This window comes from Zingiber officinale, chromosome 5B (genome assembly GCF_018446385.1).
Source record: "Zingiber officinale cultivar Zhangliang chromosome 5B, Zo_v1.1, whole genome shotgun sequence".
Classification (NCBI taxonomy): Eukaryota; Viridiplantae; Streptophyta; class Magnoliopsida; order Zingiberales; family Zingiberaceae; genus Zingiber; species Zingiber officinale.
Window position 1 is genome coordinate 640,491 of NC_055995.1, and position 24,130 is coordinate 664,620.

The 24,130-nt window shown below is 36.3% G+C and overlaps 2 protein-coding genes across 2 annotated transcripts in view; both read left to right on the forward strand.

Annotated features, from left to right (window-relative positions):
- Positions 1-2,642: 2,642 nt before the first annotated feature.
- Positions 2,643-5,881, forward strand: LOC121987958. Its single transcript, XM_042541658.1, has 6 exons — positions 2,643-2,878; positions 4,155-4,338; positions 4,450-4,588; positions 5,153-5,292; positions 5,387-5,509; positions 5,606-5,881. Exons 1-6 carry the CDS (start codon positions 2,643-2,645, stop codon positions 5,879-5,881), a joined length of 1,098 nt encoding a protein of 365 aa, XP_042397592.1.
- Positions 5,882-12,151: 6,270 nt separating this feature from the next.
- Positions 12,152-24,130, forward strand: part of LOC121983814 (serine/threonine-protein kinase TOR-like) — a 48,274-nt gene continuing 36,295 nt past the window's right edge. Inside the window, exons 1-10 of the mRNA XM_042536445.1 lie at positions 12,152-12,423; positions 12,885-13,223; positions 13,318-13,392; positions 14,047-14,219; positions 19,427-19,525; positions 21,790-21,949; positions 22,050-22,193; positions 22,262-22,431; positions 22,521-22,710; positions 22,788-22,985. Coding sequence (XP_042392379.1) covers positions 12,313-12,423; positions 12,885-13,223; positions 13,318-13,392; positions 14,047-14,219; positions 19,427-19,525; positions 21,790-21,949; positions 22,050-22,193; positions 22,262-22,431; positions 22,521-22,710; positions 22,788-22,985 — 1,659 coding nt within the window. The 5' untranslated portion in view covers positions 12,152-12,312. The remainder of the gene's footprint in view (positions 12,424-12,884; positions 13,224-13,317; positions 13,393-14,046; positions 14,220-19,426; positions 19,526-21,789; positions 21,950-22,049; positions 22,194-22,261; positions 22,432-22,520; positions 22,711-22,787; positions 22,986-24,130) is intronic.

Here is a 24,130-nt window from a genome sequence, read left to right on the forward strand (position 1 = left end):
TTTCCAATATGACACTAAACTTATACACAAAGGAGTCTCTTTCCTCCTCTTCCATTTACATATATCCAAAAACTATCATGGACTATTTCAAAATGCTCATGTTCATCATCTAGTCCAAGATCTCTTTTTTTTTTCTCTAAAATAATTTCAATATTTCTTTCAGTGGTGGTCAAAGACACAGCTACCTATGGGTAGTCCTGGGCTACACTCCATTAATTGATTTGTCATATTGCTCTTTGTAGAATATTTTTTATATTAAATAGCAAAAATGGTCTAAAAATATTTATTCCTTATTCCTTTATCTTATTTATTTCTCTTTCACATAACAAATTTTACTGGCTCAACAGTTGACCAGATTAAACGTATCTGAGTTAGTTCTTCCATCCAACTAGTTAGAACAAGTTACTCTATTTGGATAGGCTAGTAGAAATAAGAAGATTAGGCAAGCTAGTCAAGCTGAACTTATATTCAACTAGGGATGAATGTACGTACGGACGCTCTAGCGTGACCTCACGTCACACTCGTGAACCGACTACCTCTATTTCATCATCGGCGGCACACTCTCTAACACTATGTTAGCGGCCAGATCTTCCACCATGACCCTTAAATTTTTAACATCTACGAATTAAATATCATTAATGGTAAATTAATTTAACAATCTCACAAATAAAGGAAAAAATTATATTTAATAAAAAAATTAAAATTTGATGAAATATAAGAAAAGACAAGATGGTAGCATGCTCACACGAAGTAAATTCAAATCTCTTCAATGAAGAACTCTACCAACTCGATATCAGCCCAATGTACTTCTAATTTCTGGATCCATCCCTAGTAGCAGTGGTTGTTTGGCCAACTTCTCGTAATGAGGTGTAGGATATATCACCACTTCTTGATTGATGGATTAGTTTAGACAAATTTAAACATAATTAGAAAATACAATAGTTCTTAAAATGACTAAATATAACTTGATCTCTATTATTAATATTTACATTAATAAGTTACTTCTCAACCCCCTCCCCAACCTCAAATTTTCTACTCTCAGCGTGCCATTGAACTCCACTTCCATTATTAAACAAATTATAACATGAAATGAAGTGACTTTTCAGTGTTTTAATTTTGTTCTTCAAATTATCCTTCGTCAATGGGATTTCAATATTCTCACTAAAAATGACAAATATATATTTGTACGCAGTAAATGTGAAAATGTTGCCTACATGGCTACCATTAATTTGTTGTTCTAACATAACATCTATAAAAATCCTATCTAACTCTTCAATTCACTTAATTACTTTCTTCTTGACTTAGTCAATTGGTGTACTCATTCTTAATTAACACTAGCATCAAATCCATACATGGACATGATTAAAAATATCAAATCTTATTTATAATTGTAAATATTAAAGTATAATAATATTAGACTAACAAGCAAATTCTATGTATACAAAAGATTAAAATCCAATAGATCAACATCTAGCATTAAGATTTATAAAAAAAAAACATATTCAATGCATTACATTGTTCGAATCAAACATTCCAAGCATATAAGAAGTAAAATAAAGAGTAACACATAATCAATATACTGCATCCTAACATAATGATTCTTTTAATAATTTTCTAATAGATCAAAATAATTCTTTAGTCAATATTGTAATCTAATCACATATCATTAGCTATGTTATGAAATTACCACAAAATAAAATAAATGACAACAGATAAATTTTTAAAAAAAACTTCTAAACCCCTAAAAGTCGTGCTATGCTATGAAAAAAATCAATTAAAAAGAAAGATTTTAGCCAATAGTGAAGGCACCTTTCGACACAACAAACTTTCCAAACCAATGAAAGTCTAATAAGAAACATAACCTCAAAATAATCATATAAAAAAACAACAAGTGACATTCATCTCTGCTCTTTGCTTCTCTTCCTGGAGGAAGAGATTTTTGAAACAGAGAAGAATGATTGTGGTAGGAAATCAAACAAAGTTAAGAAGGGAGAAACATTTGACCAGATTATTACACAATGTTGATCGCAAAACTTCATCGTAGAATGATTCTACGCAGGGGCGGATCTAGGCGAGGGCTGGAGGACGCTGAAGCCATCGCCAAGATTTGCCGGAGAAAGAGCTAAAGTGGAGTCCGGGATGAGAAGTTCGGTGTCCGATGTGACTGTGAGAAGCTCGACGTTGGACAAAAACGAAGCAGCGAACTTCTAGATTTTTTAAAATAAAATTAAATCTCGGCGTCGGTCGTCAAGATTTACCGTCCAGTGACTGTGAGAAGCTCGGCGTCGCCACTGGACAAAAACGAAGCAGCAATCCAACAAAGCTCGGCATCACCCACTGGACAAAAACAAAGCAAAAACAAAAACGAAGCAGAAAAGCTCGGCGTCGCCCACTGGACAAAAACGAAGCAGCAATTCAGCAAAGCTCGGCGTCGCCCACTGGACAAAAACGAAGCAGCAATTCAGCAAAGCTCGGCATCGCCCACTGGACAAAAACAAAGCAGCAAGGTTTTCAATTTTTTTCTAAAATGTTTTAAAATAAAATTTAAAGGCCTTTGCAGCCCAATGCCCAATAGGCAATAGGTCATCCGTATAATTTTTTTTTTTTTTGTCTTCGTCAATTGCGCTTTCTCTCTCGCGATCATGAATCGCGAATCCGCCTCAGCAGTCGGCGCTTCGTTCTGCAGTCCGTCGTTCGTGTTCTATCGTCTGTTGTCCGTCGATCCACCGCCCACCAGTCCGACGCCCGCCGTTCGTGTTCTATACTTTTTTGTTGTTGTTGATTCCACTGTCTGTCGGTCCGCCACCCACCAGTCCGCCGCCGACCAGTCCTGGGCTCGTCGGTCCGTCGCCCGTCGATTGCAGCAGCCGCCCACGAGGTCCGCTGCCTCCCTCTCTGTTTTTTTCTCTAGTTTTGTTTTTTTTTCTTGTGTTGATTCCATTGTCTGCCAGTCCACCGCTGACCAGTCTGTCGCTCGTCGGATGTCGATCCGTCGCCCGCCGACTGCAGCCGCCGCCCACTAGGTCCGCTGTCTCCCTCTCTTATGTTTTTCTCTACTATTTTTTTCTTGGGTTGATTCATTGATTGGGTTGTGTGTGACTTTGTTCTCAAAATCTTTTCTATTTTAAATTGTTCTATTGACTACCATTACCAAATATGAAAATTAATATTATTTAGTGGCACAGTGCTATTCGAGATAAATAGTAAACTCATTATGTTGTTTTCTCACTTGTTTTGCAGAGTCATTGTCTTATTGGGAAGCCCCTAGCCACTAGGCCACCACTGCTCAGGTCATTCACATAATTCAAGATTAATTTTTTTTACCATTCTTATTTCTTTTTTTACTTTTTTATTTCAATTTAAACTAGGGGGTTTAGGGTTTAAATTAATTGTAATTTGTGAATATTAATTTAATTACATCATATACATGACTTTATTTTTAATTATTTATTTATGTAGATTATGGAGAGGTTTTTTAAACATAAACGTTTTCGCGAGGGTTCTTCCAATGATCCTAATACTAGTGAAGTTGTGGAAATTCAATCTCATGTGGAATTAGATTTAAATAATATTGTTAGTGATCTTGGATTACGAAAATCAATTGAAGAGTTTGATATTTCTATTCGAGATCAAGTCCGAAAAGAGTACTTGACTAGGGGGCCTTGCCAACCAATTGGGCATATGTACCCAAAAAGATCTTTTGGTAATCAAGAAAGGAGTTTCCAAGAAAGTTGGTATAAAATATATCCATGGCTAGAATATAGCATATCAAAAGATGCGGCGTTTTGCTTATGGTGTTATCTTTTTAAACCATCAAATAAAGGAGGTCGATATAAAGAAGATGCCTTTGTAAAAACGGGATTCAATAATTGGAAAAATGCTTTAGAAAGATTTAATTTGCATAATAGTGCCGTAGATAGTTGTCACAATCATGCTAGAGTACAGTTTGAATCTTTTCAAGATCAAAGACATAGTGTTTCAAATATATTACGAGCACATGGGCGAGATATAGAGGTTTCTTATCGTACCCGTTTAACAGCAATGTTGGATGTTACGCGATTTCTTTTGAAGCAGGGATTGTCTTTCCGTTGACATGATGAGTCAAGTAATTCTTTAAATAGAGGAAACTTTCTTGAATTGCTTCAATGGTACAGTCAACGAAATGAGGAAGTTTCAAAGGTTGTTAATCAAAATGCTCCCGGAAACAATCAAATGATTTCTCCAGCAATTCAAAAAGACCTTACGCGTGCTTGTGCCTCTGAGATAACACTTTCCATAATCGAAGATATTGGAAACAATGTTTTCTCCTTAATGGTTGATGAATCTCGAGACATTTCAGTGAAGGAGTAAATGAGAGTTGTTTTGAGATATGTGAACAAAAGAGGCCAGGTGATTGAACGATTCCTTGTAATTGTACATGTATCTGACACTAGCTCTTGTTCTTTGAAGGATGCTATCAATGCTTTATTTGTGAAACATGGATTATCATTATCTAGACTGAGAGGGCAAGGATATGATGGAGCTTCAAATATGCGGGGTGAATTCAATGGGTTGAAATCCTCATTTTGCAAGAAAATCCATATGCAAGGTATATTCATTGTTTTTCTCACCAATTACAGTTAATTATTATTGTTGTTACCAAGAGTAATCTCAATGCAAGTGATTTTTTTTAACTATGTTACTATGATTGTCAATACGACGGGAGCATAATGTAAAAGGAGAGATCAACTTAGGCAAATTGAACATAATAGGATTGTTGCAATGTTGGAGGGTGGAGACATTAGTACGGGCAGTGGCAAAAATCAAGAAACTAATTTAGTAAGGTCAGGAGACACTCGTTGGGGATCACACTACTTGACATTGGGTCGTCTATTATCTATGTGGCCTTCAGTGATACTATTGTTGGAGAATATTTGTGATGATTCTAGTTCTTTTGATAGTAGAGGGGTTGCCAAAAGTTTGATTCAGAAAATGAAAAATTATGAATTTGTTTTCATATTGCACTTGATGAAGATGATATTGGGAATGACACATGAGTTGTCACTTGTGTTACAACAAAAGGATCAAAATATTGTCCAAGCCATAAGTTTGATTGAAAGTGTGAAAGATCAATTTCAAATATTTAGGGAAGATGGATGACATACAATTACAGATAAAGTCAACACATTTTGTGAGTTGAATGAGATCCCAGTGCCGTATATGAAAGACAATTGTTTGATTGGTGGTCGTAGTAGACGTAGAAGGCAAGTCATCACCAATTTACATTATTATTGTGTGGAGATTTTCTATCAGGTATTATTTCTAAAAAATAAAATTTATTATTATTATATTCATCAATAAGATTTTTTTACTTATTAATTATTTTTTTTGCAAATTACAATGTTAGGTTGTTGATTCAGTTATACAAGAGATGAATACTCGTTTTTCAGAAGTTGGCATAAAATTGCTTAGTTGTATAACATGTCTTCATCCAAGAAATTCTTTTTCTGAATTCAATGTTCAGAAACTTGTTTGACTTTGTGATTTATATCCTGAGGACTTCTCAACAAATGATTGTATAGTTATTGAACAACAACTTCAGAATTTCATTCATAATATACGATAGGATTCAAATTTTTCTGGAATTGAAGATTTGGGGAGTTTTGCTCAGAAAATTGTTGAAACTCTAAAAAATCAAGCTTATCCATTGGTTTATCGTCTGATTGAGATGACATTAGTTTTACCAGTTGCGACCGCTTCTGTTGAAATTGTATTTTCTGCGATGGAGACGATAAAGACTGATTTACGTAACAGAATGGGAGACGAGTGGATGAATGACAGTCTAGTTGTATACATCGAGAAAGATTTCTTTTTAACAATTGAAAATGAGCAAATATTATAGCATTTTCAAAAGATGAAAAGCCGCAGAATGCAGTTACCTCCTCTTTCTTATCCAACGACCACCTGATATGTCACCAAGTGTTAACCAATACTTCAATAAGCAATAGCCTAATTGCAATTTATTAATTCAGTATTTTATCTTTTTATGATGTCAAATTTAACTTTTTGTTATTAAATATATTTATTATGTTACAAAAGATTTTCTGTTAGCCCTCGTTAAAATTTATTTTTGGATCCGCCCCTGATGTTGCCACACATTGCCAAGGAACTCCGCCAATTAATGTCAGAGGATATTAAGCACGTCTATAATATTACAATATCTTTGGATTTAGAAAGGACATTAGGGAAATGAATAAATTAATAATCACATGCCCTAAAAGTTAATTATATATAGTGTATAATTTTGTGAGTGAAGAAAGTTTCATGCATCATTTTTTTCCTATATGTTGTTTTTACTTGATTTAGTGGTGATCAATTTCAGCTTTAAAATCATTGTCGATGAATAAAGTTTCTTTTATCTATCAAAATTTTAATAAAGTAAATAGTAAAAAATTTTCACCCGTTCTCCTAGGTAAACTAACCATTGAATTATAAAAAAATAAATGGATGATAATTATTTTTAATTAAATTTTAAAATTATATCATAATATTAGAGTATTCAGTTTATCTTGACTCCTTATAGGAGGGTTATTTCAAAATATTCAACAAATATATGCTCATTATTTTAAAGTTTACCTTATTATGTGTCAAGAAAATATTTTTTTATAATCCAAGTAATATGCCTTCAGTTCAACTAATCCAAGAGGTAGATGTAGGATCAAACTCGACACTAGAGGGGGTGAATATGGTTGCGAATTTAATGAGCAGATAATAACAGAAATAATTGAATTAATCATAGTAGCACAACAGAAATAAAATTGTTTAGATTGATTCAATCAAATAAAGTAAAATAATGTAAGTATGCAAAAAAAAATTGCTAACAGTTAAGCATGGAAGCAGTTGATCAATCAAATCGGATATGTAAACACACATAACCATTATAAAAATGTGATTTTTATTTCTAATTTTCCTCTAGAGATGGGAAAACCTTATGAAAAATAATTTTAAAAGTTAAACACAAATAAAAAAATTATGACAAACACAAAAAACGACATAATGAAAATGTTGCCTAAGTGTTGTTGATAAGAAATGAAGCACAAATTATAGCATGTCGTAGCATAGAAGGAGAAAGAGCACTTAGAGCACGAGAACAAGAGTAAATTTTATGTAGATGGGTGATTTTCAAGCTTTTGCTTCGAAGGTTTTTTATAGTACTCCTTCAGTTGCTCGGAGCCTCCTCGATCGCCTATAAAGGTGCTGACATGACTGCAACTGTTATCTGTTAGATAATATGTTAATGAGGTTATCTGATTGCCGAAAGCCCTCCGGTCACCTGAGAGGGGTCATGTCACGCCCCGGAGGAGTCTCTGTCCGAAGAAATTTCGGCAGCATCTCCCCTGTACGGCGGACAATCTGAAACTTTTCTACAAGCACTATATACCTCAGTCACATGCGGCTGGAATAATAACAATAAAAGGAAACAAACACCACGCAGTTAATATCAAATTCAGCCTCTGGCTGACACAACCACGCAGTTAAAAATAAAGCAGCCCACTTGGCTGTACCAAAACCAAAACACAAAACTGCTAGCCGGCTAGACTTACACAACCAATAACATAAATACAAAATACCACATAACAACGTCAACACTCCAAAGATAAAACCAGAGTACAGAGCTAAACAAACTGATACATAAAACAAACAAAACATACGTAAAACCGATAAGTCTTCGGATGTGACATGGGGACCAGCAGACAGGATGCTCCAAGCGACCCCATAAATAACCTGGTACCTAAAAAAGATAGTGTCAACGGGGGTGAGTTCAACAACTCAGCGAATACCAATGGACATGAGTAGTAAGATATACCTAATAAAGAATAAACATGGAATACCCTAATCATATATAGGAATATGCAAACCGAAAGGTAACCGAGGAAGTCAGACTCACCAGAACTCCTATCCGCATAAAAGGGTCACAAACCGAAAGTGTCAATAATCCTGTATGCAGTCAAAAGTATGCATCCAACTAAAATGCAGCAAATAAAAGGAAACACAATCATAAGAATATAAATGCATCAATGCATATGATGCTAATGATGCGTCCTGGTCACCCCGGCAGTCAGCCATCTCACACAAATGGTGAGACCGAGTGGGTAGGATGACAATGCACTCTGTCGTCACTACTCCCGATGAGTGACCGAGTGGACGGAATCGGAGTACTCCCGTCCTGTGACCCCAAATCATAAATGGGGAGCTCAATGCTCTCAACTCCGACACAATGACGGGAGGTATCTCTCACGGCCACCATGCCGAGTCACCGACCAACGGAGCCAACAGAGTCCACCGTCTCGGCTACTACGCTACACTAAATGCCAGTGAGCCAAACAGAAGGAATCTCGGCTACCATGCCGAGTCCTCGACCAACGGAGCAAAACAGAACCGCCACACACTCGATATACCACTAATCCATGAGTGGTGGTGTGTGCAGTACATGTAACTGGCGATGTGCTCAACCATAGTGGAGCCGACAATCGCGCAGCATGCAATCATGATGCATGACACTAAGCATAGTCATAAACTGATCAACATAACCATATCCATATATATAATATGGGTACCACAATATCAGTGAGTCAAATCCACAGATCTAGGGTATACAGGTCCTCTATGGTATAACAACCTAGATCCTAAACATATCTCCCTTCCATAACATATGTACCAACAATATACACAGATCAAAGAATCAAAGTCTAGGTACACGAATCATATGTGATATACAAATAGAGGTACACAAGCCGGTCATGGCATAAAAACCTAAGTATCAGATAATCTCGATACACATGACTGAAACCAAAAGTCCAGAACCTAGTCCTAACCTCAGTAAAACATGGTATGTCACTCTAGAAACTAAGATACTCATGGTAACAAGATAATCATGGCAACAAATCACGAGATATAAGCACGGATACATCACAGGTGACAAACCTAACATGCTATGGATATCAAACAGTGACATGCCAAAGACAAACATGTTCATTGCATGTAGTTATAAAATACTATGCATATCCAATGACAATATCATAAAAGATAAGTCAAGAGGTACCCGCCTCAAATATAAGGAGCATATCCAGTCCAAATCCGACGTCAAGATACTCGTCTCGCGTCAAAGTCCTGTGTCACCAACATACATATATTTTTATTTAGCTACAACTCAAATGCATAACCAAATAAAAATCCTTGAGACTCAATTAGGGTAAAACCCTAATAAATCTAAGCATCTAGTACTCCAATTTATCAATAATTCGATACATCAACTATACCTTAAACTCATAGTCCCTAATAATGATCCACTGCTAGGGATATCGCTGCTGGAATATGATTAACTGCTGGAACCCAATAAATCACCTGCACTTCACTGTCCGTATCAAAATGAAACTCAAGACATCATTTTCAATTCGGTAACCAAATTTCCAAAATAACTCGAGCACCTTACCTTCTTTTCACCAAACTACTATTGTGCTACATAGCCGAAGAAGTAAGAGCAGCACATCCCTCTCTTGATCAGCACAGAACCACAACTTGGTTGCTTAGAAGAACCACCCAATCAATAACGTTCAACTTGGAGGACCAACAATTGTTCTCCAACATGTTGATGCTTGGTCAACAACATGATCATCAATGTTACATCAATTTCTTGTGTTGGCTTCACATTCCAATCAGCAACTCTCAAATCAGCAATACTCTTCATGGTCAGAAATCCAACACGAACTACTTCATGTTGCTGTTCACTGCCAATTGAACAACAAATTCCCAAAACTCACAATTGAAATCCTTACAATAGCATACCAAAATCTACATCTCGGTTGTAATTAACAAGACCATTACCTGACCTTCTCCGGCGATGGAAGCAAGCAACAGTGGCCGAAATGCTCTTCAAGTCCAGTGGTCGTCACCGAGAAGAGCAACAACCCTCAGCCGGCAGTGAAGAACTAGCAGGGTCCGGTGGTGTCTGTTGGCGTCGACAGCGGCGCCAGGGCACAACAAGAAGACGGCAGCCGACACGAAGGCAGAGAGGGCAAGGGAAGAAGAAGGTGGCGTCGGCACGGGGTGGTCGGCAGTGGCGCCGGCTCTGTCCGGTGCGGCGACGACACTCTGCAAAGGAAGAGGCGTCGGCGGTGTGGCTCAGATCCACCGCACAGTGGTCGGCGCTCGTTCTAGGGCACGGCTAAGGAGCGACTGTGGAGACGAGGAAGAAGTAGAAATGGGGGAAGAGGATCGGCTCAGTACCGGCATCTAGGGCAGAATCGGTGAGAAAAGGGGAGATTTCCCCTTGCCACAGCTTGTACTCAAAGGAGAAGGAACCGCCGGCGCTAGGAGGTTAGGGCACGGGGTGATTTTCGGCGGAGGAGATGAGAAGGCGCGTGGCGGAGAGGAGGAAAACGGCGAGAAATGAAGAAAAGGAAAAAGAAATAGAAAAAGAAAAATAAATCCAACTTTTCCTCGCTTAAATGGGTAGCCTAAACAGGCTTTTCCCCGGGCCCCCTTTTCATCCCCGTTAACTCGTCCATACGAGCTCCGAAAAATTTCCAAAAATTTCAAAAAATTCCCTTATTAATATTCGCCTATTTTTCCGGTATTTTACAGGTCAACTCTAATATTGACTTGACTCATTCAGATTGTTGATAAACGCCATCCAATCACTTGGAAGTTGTTTCAGTTGCTTGTATCCTATAATCACCTAGACCCAATATAGTCACCTAGATCCTCCAACTTCCCTTGTCAAGAGTTATCACCAGTTAGTCGCCCCAAACTCCTTTCTATAGCTTGGAACTATCGAACCTTGCTTCCCTGCAGTGGCTATACGCGATAAGTAAGATAGAAAGTGTAAAGTTACTCTCACTTACATTGGATCTAGATGTTCAACCTCCAACTAACTCATCTAGTCTGAGTTATCAAGCTATAACTCACAGTTGATTCCACTTGGACTTATTTACTAAGTATTCGACTCCTAGCTGATTCCACTCGGACTTGATTCACCTAGCTCCCGACTAAGACTTTGTCCGTCAAGCCTTCAGCTCGTAGCTGATTTCATTTGGACTTTATTCACTTAACGCCCAATTAGTACTTTGTCTACAAAGCCTTCAACCTTCAGCTGACTTGTCTTTGACTTGATTCACCTAACACCTAGCTAAGATTTTGTTGCTTGGTTCCAACCAAAACTTACCTCATGCCTGACATTCAATGAAGTCTTTAGTTACCTAGTTCCAATAAGACTTAGTCACTGCCTTACTCCCAACTAAGACTTTAATATTTGTTAAGTAACCTACACATGCACACTTGATACATTGTTATATCACAATTAACCTAGCTTTAACCTTTGTCATATATCAATACTCTAGATTAAATGTCGAGCTCCCAACACCAACAGTGGACAACCCGACCTTTATACACACTGGCCACTAGTCAAATCCAGAAGTGTGAGTGGCTCCTTGTCCAATAATTTACATCTCAATTTTTTTATTCCACTGAAGAAAAATAACTTGTAGTGCATCATAATTGAGATTTGAATCGGAAAAATGAAAAAAAATCCAAGTATTTTAAGTGACAAATATTTCATCCTAACTATTTTATGTTTTGATAATCCATATATCTAGGTCTTTCAGATCTAATTAATTCTGAAAGCAAATGATCTTTCTTGATTCACCTATATGGTAAATTTGAAAGTGTAGTAGCTCTTTACCCAGCTGTCAACGTTTCAATTTTTTGATTCTACTAAAGTCAAATATTCTATAGTGCGCCATAATCAGGATAATATATTTTAATTTAAATGGCAAAAATATATATTTTAATTTAAATTATCTAAGGAAAAAATAGTTAAATTCATCGAACAAAACTAAACACTAATAATAATAAAATTAAATTATTTACGTTTGATTTTTAAATTGAAATAATGGAGATATTCTTTATTTATCTTCTCTTTCTATCCTTTTCTCGATATAATAATAATAATAAAAAAGGAACACCCAAAAAATATGTTAAGCACCCACAGAATGCCAGGTAGGCATGGGGCCAGCTCGAGTTTAGTGCCATCAAATCCGCCCCTTGGCTGGTCAGATCAGGTCAGGTCAGGTCGTGCGACTTGTGAAGGGGTTAATAATTCGCGACGGATTTCCACGCCCTCAATTGCCATCCTAGCAGCATCATCGTCGTCAGTCGTCACCACCCAACCCGGACGCTCCGCCGCGAGCCAAAAACCCTCCTCTCCATCCACCCCCCTTCCCTGGCTTGCCCTAGCCATGGCAGACGTCTGATCCGCCTCCGATCCCGCGACTCATGGCATCTTCCGCCGCGCCGATACGCTACGGCGGTGCTGCTTCCGTCGTCGGCACAGCCGACGCGCTCAACCGCATCCTCGCCGATCTCTGTACCCGGGGCACACCCAAGGTTCGTTTCCTCTACTTCCAGACCATGTTAGTTACATGATTCCGTGTTCGTTTCCTCTACCTCCGCAGCATACCAGTTACTCGATTCCTCATCTCCGCTTGATTCAGATTCGTTGTGTAGCAAGACAGGAATACGTTGATTTTTTTTTTAAATTTCTTTGTTAACCTATTGGATCGGACGTTGTAACACTGCGTTTCTTCTTTATACCTATCGATTTGGAAGTTATAAAATCGAGCTTCTTCTTTCTAGGTTGTCGTGTTGACGGTTAGTAATTCTACCGTCCAAAATGTCATTGAAGGAATGCCTCTAGGATTTGACTGTAAATAGAACCTGGAACTTTTATTTGATGTGGTATTATCCATCAAATAATTTTAGGAACGAAGTAGTTTCTGCTGGATGCCTTTTTGAATTAGCTTTGTAGTCAGTATGCATTATTGAGCACTTTTTCTTGTTGTGTATAGGACGGCGCTACTGCTTCTCTAAAGAAACATGTTGAGGAAGCAGCCCGCGATCTCAGTGGAGAAACTTTTTCTCGGTGCATGGATCAGTTTTATGAGAGGATTGCTAATCTTTTAGAAAGCAATGAAGTTGCTGACAATTTAGGTGCTCTACGAGCCATTAATGAATTGATAGATGTTTCATTGGGAGAAAGTGCTTCCAAAGTGTCAAGGCTCACTGCCTACATGCGGATTTTGTTTGAGGTAAAGCGTGATCCTGAAGTCTTAATTCTTGCCAGTGAAGTACTAGGTCACTTGGTGAAGTCTGGAGGAGCAATGACTGCAGACGAAGTGGAGCGACAGGTTGGATTTTTTCTTTCTTCTATTTTTGTTTTTGTATTTTAGCATTTGCAACAAGTATATCTGTCTTCATTGACAATTTTGTCTTCATTTTCAGATAAAAAATGCCTTTGCTTGGCTACACGGTGAAAGAATTGAATATCGTCGGTTTGCTGCTGTCCTAATTCTCAAAGTAATCATAGTTATACCTGATAGTACTATTTGTCACTGAACAAAACAAAATATCCTTTTTTTAGTTTATAATTTTTTTACAAATAAATTCTATGTAGATTGGGGAATGACGATAAACTCACTGATATATATAAGTAATCTTTGAATATATATTTCAATCTATATATTATTTAGTCCCAGCAGTCCAGCACATATTTTACATTGCAATTTGTAATAAGCAGTTTGTATACGATAATTGAGTGGCAGGATAAAGTCCAGATAATCCCTAAAGTTGCTGCCTATGACTTCTTGTTGTACTTATCCTATGATTGTGATCTATTACTTCCATTGTCGTCATATTCATATCCAAGAAAATAGTTGTTTTGTTCAATGATAAAACTGTTTTTTAAATAGTTCTAAAATTATAATCAACAGAATGTCACATTTCTTAACAATTTTAACAGATAGGCTTTTGTTTTTTCTAAATGAAAAGTTCTTGGCTCAACTACTATTATTGTTGATGTCTTCAATGCTGAAAGTGTTCAAATAATTTTGAATTTACAATCAGCAGTAGATTCTTAAAAAGAAGGTCTTAGCTCTACTATTCAAACAGATCCTCTATGATTTTGTGATTTACACCCATCTTTCAGAGTGTTTTAACTTCTCTTTTTCTTAGGAAATGGCTGAAAATGCATCCACTGTTTTCAATGTTCATGTTCCTGAATTTGTGGATGCCATATGGGTTGCATTAAGGGATCCTACATTGGCTATTAGGGAACGAGCTGTGGAAGCTTTGAGGGCATGCCTTCGTGTTATTGAAAAGCGTGAGACACGCTGGCGAGTGCAATGGTATGCTTAACATGTTTGACTTGAGGATTTTGCCAAGGATGGGGCTTCTTGCATTTAATTTTTCCAAATTGACTCATTTTGATCATGCTATCAAATATCAATGACCTGGTAGGTTTTCATAAATGGCAAAGTGCTTAGTGCTTTATGAATGCTTGCCTTTCCTTGCTGCTTCTTGTTTTATGGATTGCCCTAAGTAAGCTCATAATGTACAACTTGTCTACATAATATATCTACATCGTGTTTGTTGCAGCATTGACAGGAAATTTGTTGTAAGCATATAAAGATGTTTTAATTGATGAGTTGTTGTAAGAGAGAGTTTTAAGTATTTATGATCAATTTTGCAAAAGGATAGAGGGATTGAGAAATATTTTACATAGAATACAAACGGGATGGTTGAAATGGATGAGAGCGTTAGGTGTCCTTTGTGATTGTAAAGTATTTCTAAGATTTAAAGGAAAGTTTTATAAAACGGCGGTTAAATCTGCTATGCTATATGAAGTTGAATGTTAGGCTATAACGCGAGCACATGAGAAGAAAATGAGAGTTGCAGAGATGAGGATATTAAGGTGAATGTGGGGACATACAAGGATGAACAATATAAGAAATGAAAATATTAGAGAGAAAGTTGAGGTTGCACCTATTGAGAGAGAACTCCGGGAGACGTGTTTAAGATGGTACGAACATGTACCTAGATGACTAATAAATGTTGTAGTACGTGATGTGAAACTATGACAAATTTTCATATCAAATGAGGTAGACCAAAAAAGACAAGATAAAATTTATTTAAATATAAATATGATATGGTAGGGGATAGAGTCCAATGGTGTAGAAGGATATATATAGCTGATCCCACCTAGTGGGATAAAGCTTGGTTGTTGTATATAAAAATATTTTAATTACACTTTTTTCATTGCAACTGATATAAAAAGCGGGTGCTATTAATGATGCTCTAACTTGTTATATTTAAAATTTAAGATGATCTACACCATTTTTCTTTGACATAAGAATATTTGGCTAGCATTGATATTAGCAGGCTTTGAATGTTTCGTTGAAGTTGTATTGTTAACTTAAAACATAGGTGGCAAACTTGGGTGATCTCAATATGTATCAGCCCAGTTTGATTGAAATCAACATATGTTTGATTCAATTTCTAAGGATAATTCATTCATAATCGGTAACCAAACTGAAATACTATGGGTTAATGAATAAAATATGTACAAATCATTTGGGTTTGGGTGCTTTCAGAGAGGTTTGATGGATCAGCCAAAATGGTGAAACACAGTGGAGACATGGAGTTCTTGCCACCAAAATGTGGAGCATCACAGTGAGGGAGGAGGATTGTGTCCGTTAGTTCGATTCTGCTGGTGCTTTTCTCTGATAGAGAAAGGCTGCCACATGAACTGGATAGCTGAAGGAACAAGGTTGTGAGGCTGGGTTGGGAATAGGGAATGGATGCAGATTTTTATTATTAGTAACTAAAATAGTCATATATCTATGTTGTTTGTTAAATTAGTATTACACTAATTAGTCATATCAATTATAATCAAATGATATTAATTAACATAGTCATATTAATTATAACTAATATTTATATCAAATCAGTAATGATCTGACAGACATTATTTATCCTAAACTTAGATGATTTTTTTTTTTCATATTGATATACATGTCATTTAGATAAGAGTATCCTGTTAATATAATATTATATTATTGGTCATTAATACGGTTAAGTTAATTCAATCATCATCATTGTCTTCAATAATATTATTATTTTGATTATTAATAGTGACATGTATATTAATGATTTTATGTTAGGATTATTACTTAACAATACATATATATTGCTAATTTTATGTCATGGTCATTATCATGGTCATCATTATTTGTATAACAATATCATGTTAATATCATTTATGTATCATTAGTTATGAATATTATTATTTTAATTTGATTATACATTTTATAGTAGCTAATATTCCTAATGATTAGTAATATTCCTAATGATTAGTAATATTCCTAATATTTTATATTAGCAATTATGATAATCATATTATTAGTTTGATATTATAATTTATAATAATAACCAAAATTAATTGAGCATGATTAACTGATTGTCCAATGTCAAAATTTTTTTTCCCTAAAATCATTATTGTTATTATTTTCTTATGGATTCGATCCAATTGGCTTTGCTAGAGATAAGACAACCATGTCTTAAAGTGGAGGACAAAGTAGCAGGACAAACACTCAAACTTTTGAAATGTTGGCAACTATGTTACTTGAACGTGGGCATGAATGTTCTATACATGTATGAAGGGGGTAATTGAAGCTACCAAGTATTGGAGCTAGGAACGCTATAAATTAGATCAGAGATTCAATACACGCCACATTTCTTATATCAGAAGGTATCTAAGCTCAGAACATGTGTACATAATTAGAGCCATATATACCACACTACAAATTTGGATTGACACTGGCATATCTGAGCTTACCCAGGAAAAGAGGTCTCCAATGGAACTAGACAAACAATTAGATAGTTAGAAAATCTTGTAGAGACTGTCAAATATCCACGTTCGTGAGAAGTGATGAGAAATGTGAGATAATGTTCTCCGCATGAGTGCGGTCTCGAGTAAGAGTTCCATCATATAGCAGAGTTAAGATCTTCTTGCATTGTGAAGCTTCGAAGTTAGAGTCTTACTGGTCTCTATTTTTAAATATGATTGATTAACTTTTCTAATTTTAGACTATTTTTGTTATATCTATTTCAATCTTTCATTTACGCCACATGTTATGCCATTTAAAATGTTCTGAGTAGGCATTATGTTGATTCCATTGAGGCATATCTGTTTAAGAAAATGTTATGTTGAGATTTCTCTTAATATGACCTCTTTGTAAGGAAGGTCTCTTGTTCCTCTATATTAGGGATGCCAGTTTTGTCACATCAGCCTCTTGCCAAATTTGTCGCAATGATATGCGCTTTGTTTAGATAAGCTATTGACCACATTTTGACATGGACCCATACTATTGTGCTTTATCAAAGGCAACATTCACAGCTGGTCCAAATTTCTGTCAAGCTTTTTCTTATCTATGTCGTAGTTTTCTTTAGAACTCCAGAATTCCATCAATTCTAGTGTCACTTATCATAATATTCTCATCTCACCTTATTGTTGTGTGTGTTTTCTAATTTTGGAGCTTCCTATGATTGCAATCATCATTTCTTTCTGAGACATCCTCCTTGATATAAGTTATTATTTTGTTGGATGATCATCTGTCACTTCGTCACATAAAATAAGTTCACATTATAATTTTTCTATAAAATTTTAGATATATAAAACTAAATTCAGATGGCTATCTAATGTAAATTTAGTTTAAGATGATATGTACTTAGGTGCTGTGAGAAATACACACATTAATCGAGGGAGTTCAAAACATATCTAGTTAGCAACAATAAAATTGGATAAAATTTATTTAAATATAGATAATGATTAGAAAATCAAGCTACATAGGTGGATTCATATAGTCGATCTCACTTAGTAGGATAAATGCTTGATTGTTGTTGTTGTATCTCTTCCAAAAGATCATTTTATATATTGGTCTATGCTAGAACCTCTTTATCGTCTATCTATATAGAGTTTCAATGGAAATTATATGGAGAATTCTATAAAGTTAGGGTTATATCAATGATTAACTCTAAATCTATACCCTTTTTACTTTTGTCATTGATGAATTCATTGAACACATACCAAGATACGTTATCATGGTGTATATTGTTTACAGATGACATTGTTTTAGTCGAGACACATAAAGAGTAAATGTTAAGTTCAAATCTTGGTAGAAAATGCAGAAGTAAAAGATTTTAGGCTTAGTAAAGATAGAATTTATGAAATTTAAATTTAGGAGTATTAGATATAACAACACAATTGTTAAGTTAGGAGATAACGAGTTACCTATAATTGAGAGCTTTAAGTATCTAAGATTGTCTATGCAAAAGGATGAAGGGGTTGATAAAAATGTTTTACATAATACAAACAATATAATTAAAAGGAAATTTTACAAAATGGTGGTTAGTCTTGCAATGTTATATGGAGTTAAATATTGAGCTATAAAGTGAGCACATGAGCAAAATATAAGAGTTGCAGAGATGAGAATATTAAAATGAATGTGTAGACATACGAGGATCGATATGATAAGAAATGAGAACATTAGACATTAAGTTAGTGTTGTGCCTATCGAGGAAAAAATTAGAAAGACATATTTAAGATGGTACATACACCTACTTAAGCATCTAATAAATGCCCCTGTTAGGCAATGCAACACTATGATAAATATGCACATTAATAGAGGAAGAGAGAGATCAAAGAGGACTTGGTTAGTAACGATAAAATAAGATCAAATTATTTAAATACAGATGAGGATATAGTAGTGGGGGAAATCTGACGCCGAACCATATAGCCAACCTCACTTAGTGGAATAAAGACTTTGGTTGTTGATGTTGTTGTTGATTGTCTGAAATTCCTCTTCCTATATTCAAGTCTTCTGTTTGAACTAATACTTATTGCGTATCGTTTGTGTGCTTTTGACTAGTCTAGCTTGGAGTTATTGATAATATTCATTGCTAATCTATCAATTCACATTCTTAGCCCCTTTTAATCCGAAGCAAATCAAAATTTGATGCGAAATGAGTGTTTATTTCTGTCTGGTTCCTACAATCCTACTTGGCAGCTTTAGCCTACCTGATCTTTTTATGTTTTTTAAGTTCTTATGATTTTGAGTCAGATCCTTCAGTTCTTTCCCAAGCATGTAACAACACCAGGATAGCGTAGCTTAAACGAAGAATTACATGCAGGATAGACCTGTATGATATGCTTTCTTATTGGTAAAGTGTGATTGGTTAATTATTTGGCTAAAACTCTCAACTCCTTTGGAAAATAGGCTTGTATTGTGGATCATGTAGTGACAGTGTTGCAGCCAATGATTTATAGGCTTGTAAGTAATAATGTTCTTGAGCTAGGATTCCTAACTCAGTTACCTTACCTCTTTGAGCTCAAATATTCAAATATTATGTTAGAAATTGAATTACTTTACTTCTAACCACAAAAGCTTAATCCTTGCTCAAGGACTGAAGTTATACTTTCTTTGGGTTTCTTGCTGTTATAATTCAGAAATGTTTTTTTTCCTCTTATAGCTGATTCTTCCTTTACTATCATCAGGTATTATCGTATGTGTGAAGCTGCACAGGTGGGACTGGGTAAAAATGCTTCTGTTCATAGTATTCATGGCTCATTACTTGCAGTAGGTGAACTATTAAGGTAACTTGCTTTTTTATGATGATTTGCTGTCTGTTTTGTCTCCTGGATGTGATGAGTGTTGTGATATGTTCTATTTTATTGGTTTGATAGCTTGTTATTTGATTGAATGAATTTCCTTTTGTTGAGTCCTAAGCAATTATTTTTCTTTACAATTTGGTATTGAACTTCTCTAACCCATCTTTCCTTTCCCATTTTCGTCTCGTTCACCTGTGACGTGTGTGTCATTGCATACCCCTCTACATCTCATACATTTTCTTATCTAAAATTATCTCTCTGATATTGTCTATCGGAAGATATTCGTTGACACCCAAGAATACCTCACATGATAAGTCAACACCCAACTAACCATCCGCTGTGCCATAAAAAATCATTACTCTTTGATTTGCAATGTTATCTTGGAGTACATCTGCACTAACCAAGAGGTAGGATATCCTACCATTAGATTTTGGAATCCTCGACCTTATATCAATCAAGCAACCATTATATCGTCACAAAAGAAAAGAGGAACCTTCCTGCATAGTGCATCCCTTCCCCTTCTATAATACTTTCGTGCTATACTACCACTCTGGGCCTTGGTAAACCCTCCCCTCCCCTCTCCAAATAATCAAGCTCTTTGACTTTGTTCTCAATAGCCATCGTAGGTTGGTTTTGAGAGCTTTATGACAGCTTACTCTATTAAACACGGATTGCGGAGCCTGATATGTTGTTTGGTCTGATGAATGGAAATCCCTACCACAGAAAAGAAGCGATTCTTCCCACTGCTCTGTCACTATTGGTTCTTGTTATTGTGGTAAACCAGTATACCAAAATACCAATCTTAGATCTTATTTCAATTGATCTGTCCACCTAACTACTCACTCCTTGCTTTAGTTTCTGTAGGTGCACAAACACACATGAAACAAGATCCACCTTGCTTCCTGAAATCTCCTTCCTCTTTTCTCTAGTTAATGCATATATTGTTTTCCTTCTGACAATGTGTCATCTCTGTTACCTCCTCCATAAATGACACCGTCGTCTTTTGAGTCATTGGTCTCCGTTAATCTCTGTTAAATTCAATGGCACCAATTATCTCCCTTGATCTAGGGCATTCCAGTTTCACATGGCCCCTCAATGGAAATTCCTTCACTTTGATGTTGGTCCTCCTGAGGAAGATTATATTGCAAAATTAAAATTCCAAGTGGTATGAATCTGATTATGTGGTCCTCACCTAGTTTTTGACCTTGGTCAGTTTGTCATCTCTACAGTGAAGTTTCATCTAGAGCATGCAGGAGTTTTTTGTGACAAACATACTTTGATCAATTCGTTGTCTCTCAACGTTACATCTATTTCTTTTAAATTTAAAAATTTCACATCACAACAACGTAAGATATCATCAATTCAAGGTTACTACCCCAAGTGGGAAATGGGATTAACTAGTTCAATAGCAACCATTCTCTTTTGAGCACATTACATGGTTGAAACAACATGGTGCTATCTTACAGGAAAGTTCTTATGTGATATTCATCCCTCTGTATATCCACTTGATGGTAGAGAGAATTTTTCCTAGTGTCTTCAATGTTGGATAAATTGAATCAATTATAATTGAATTGCATTAGGGATAAAAGAGAGACGATGATGTTTTGATCTGCATATTAACAGCGATGTAGCTTAAAGGAAAGTTCAATGATGGAATCAAGGTTTGAACTGCTGATTCGTGTTGGTTAGCACATGTGAAATTTATCGTTCTGCCCATGACCAGTACATGAAATGCTTGGCACTGACATCGGCACTGTAGAAATACTGGGGTAGAGGAGGAGAGGAAGAAACAATTGGAGAGAGAGGGTTGTGATGACTATGGTGGGTAGTGGGTGGCCGCGAGCAGCTGTGGGACGGTGAGTGTATGGGCTGTGGACGACTGCGGGCTGCCGTGGGATTATAAGCGTGCGAGCTGCCATGACTGCCATGAGGAAGGGGAGGTTACACATTTAACTGTAGGTGGAGCCCTGTCACCCATGCTGGATGACAATGAAGCTCTGTAGAAAAATAATTTGATTGCTTTGGTGAATTACCTAGTGAATCTTACAATGATGATATCCTTTTCCATTTTTATTTTTTTGGCTGCAGCTGTAGGATTTTGCTGTTGTATCTTCTTTCACATCTCTTTTCTGCTTTGACTATGTGCAATATAATTGAAGTGTTTTTTCCTAGGAATGCCTAAAATTTTCTTCTATATTCATCATATTACTTGAAGGATCCATGTTTATTAAGCTTCATTTACTTTTCAGGAACACAGGTGAGTTTATGATGTCCAGGTACAGAGAGGTGGCAGATATTGTTCTCAAGTACTTGGAGCATCGTGATAGGCTTGTTCGTCTCAGCATTACATCATTGCTTCCCCGTATTGCCCATTTTTTGCGTGACAGATTTGTGACAAACTACTTGAAGGTTGAAATTGTTCACACTTATAATTTCAGAACCGTATAACATCTGGCATGGAATGTATTTGGCTATGTTTGATCTGATTATGATGATTTCCTTGCTGCAGATATGCATGGATCATATCCTTGCTGTTTTACGGATACCAGCTGAACGTGCTAGTGGTTTTATTGCTCTTGGAGAAATGGCTGGCGCTTTAGATGGTGAACTCATTCCTTATTTGCCAACAATTACCCTGCATTTGCGGGATGCTGTATGTATCTTGTTCTTTGTTGACTTTTTGTTCAGAGCTTTTTACCAGATATCATGTAAAACTTGTAGATTGCTCCTCGGAGGGGAAGACCATCACTAGAGGCTTTGGCTTGTGTTGGAAGCTTTGCTCAAGCAATGGGCCCTGCCATGGAACCTCATGTTCGCAGTCTCTTGGATTCAATGTTTTCTGCTGGTCTGTCTACTAATCTTGTAAAAGCTCTTGAACAAATTTCTCTCAGGTTTGGTTGAAAACTTAGAACTGCTAACCTTTTTCTGTTTGTCAATTTGATAATTTATGACCTAACTAAATTTGTGCTTGCCTCTGTAGCATTCCTTCTTTACTACCGATGGTACAAGAACGTTTGCTTGACTCTATCTCGGTTGCACTTTCAAAACCGTCAAAGCCGGGTGTTACTGGAACTCGTACTAATACAATATCCAATATTCAGCAGCTTCCAGATGCTACTGTCTCAGTTGTGCAACTTGCTCTGCGAACTTTAGCACAGTTTGATTTTAAGGTGGTCCATTGGATTTTCATGTTTATGTGCTTATGCTTCCCTTAAGTTTTCATGAAACCTAATATGGATGTGTATAGGGACATGAACTTCTTGAGTTTGCTAGAGAATCTGTTGTTTTATATATGGAGGATGAAGATGGAAATACACGGAAAGAAGCTGCCATATGCTGCTGCAGATTAGTTGCAAATTCCTTATCTGCAAAATCTGCTTCACATTTCAGTTCAAGTAGATTTAATCGAATTGGTGGTGCTAGGAGGCGTCGTCTTGTGGAGGAGGTTTGTATACATGACTGCATTTATTATTCCATATGTTGGCTTTTTTAAGTTGCTTTTCCATTATTACATTTGGTTGCCTTATTAACATCAGTGCACAAAATTTTCCTCAACTTAATGCTTAAAATCTAACAAGCATCTTGAGTTGAAATTTTATCATATTGCTCATTTTAAAGGTTCGAAATCTCAGCATGCTATGTTTTTTTCTGAATATCTTTATGACTGAGGCAACTGGAATTGATGAGGACATGAGATGCTATAGCATGAGATTGGATAAAAGTTCTTGATTTTTAGAAGGGAACTTCGGGTGTGTTCATTTATATCATTGATTAATTTACTCCAACAACACTATTCACCGATGATAAGTATCTATTCCACTTTTTTCTTCATCTTAAATCTCTTGGAAGCACTATTTCAGATTGTTTTGTACATACGCTTCTGCGAACAGATAACTTCATCCTACTACTAAGATTTTTTTTGCCTTTCCTGCTCACACCATATGAATTGATGGTTTCACATAAGCATGCCAAGCTTCAATATCTTATAGCTTGCCTTAATTATTTGGTTTAAGATTTTGGTTCTTAGGAAGGTGACAATTGAGGGGCATAATATGATGATCTCTTCAAATTTTTGGTAGAATTTTATTCCCTAACTCCATTCTATTAAGAGATTCTTATTATTAAGCTTATCTAGATGATGATTCTTATTTGCATGCATGGCCTGTGGACAAAGCCGTAGATCATCTTCTACTCTAGGTGGTCGAATTATGATCATTTGACCGATAGTCATGATGGGTTTGGCTTCAACTTATGTTCATACTAATGTAATATCCATTACAAATGGGTGAATATTCTTATCTTATAGTCAATTCATGCAGGAACCTTATCTACGGTTCGTGTGGTTATATCTTCTGTTCTACAGTAGGTTAGGTAGCACAAATTAAACTCATGAAACAAGTAGCCATCAAATCAAAATAAAAAAAAAAATGATAAACCTAGTTAGTCTCGTTAACTAGCCCTGGGGTGACTGGTCTGGCCCCATGGAATTTTCCCACCGGCCACTAGGGTAAATCGGGAAGCGCTCGCGGCGGGCGGCCAAAAACCCAATATCCTTTGATTGTACGTCTCATTTGGAGGAAAAATTCCTAC

Excerpts from the sequence above, each read along its gene's own strand:
- LOC121987958 (XM_042541658.1), top strand. The coding sequence starts at position 2,643 with ATGAATCGCGAATCCGCCTCAGCAGTCGGCGCTTCGTTCTGCAGTCCG. Across the intron at positions 4,339-4,449 it reads ATGAATCTCGAGACATTTCA|GATGCTATCAATGCTTTATT; the intron begins GTGAAGGAGTAA and ends TGTTCTTTGAAG. Across the intron at positions 4,589-5,152 it reads CAAGAAAATCCATATGCAAG|ATAAAGTCAACACATTTTGT; the intron begins GTATATTCATTG and ends ATACAATTACAG.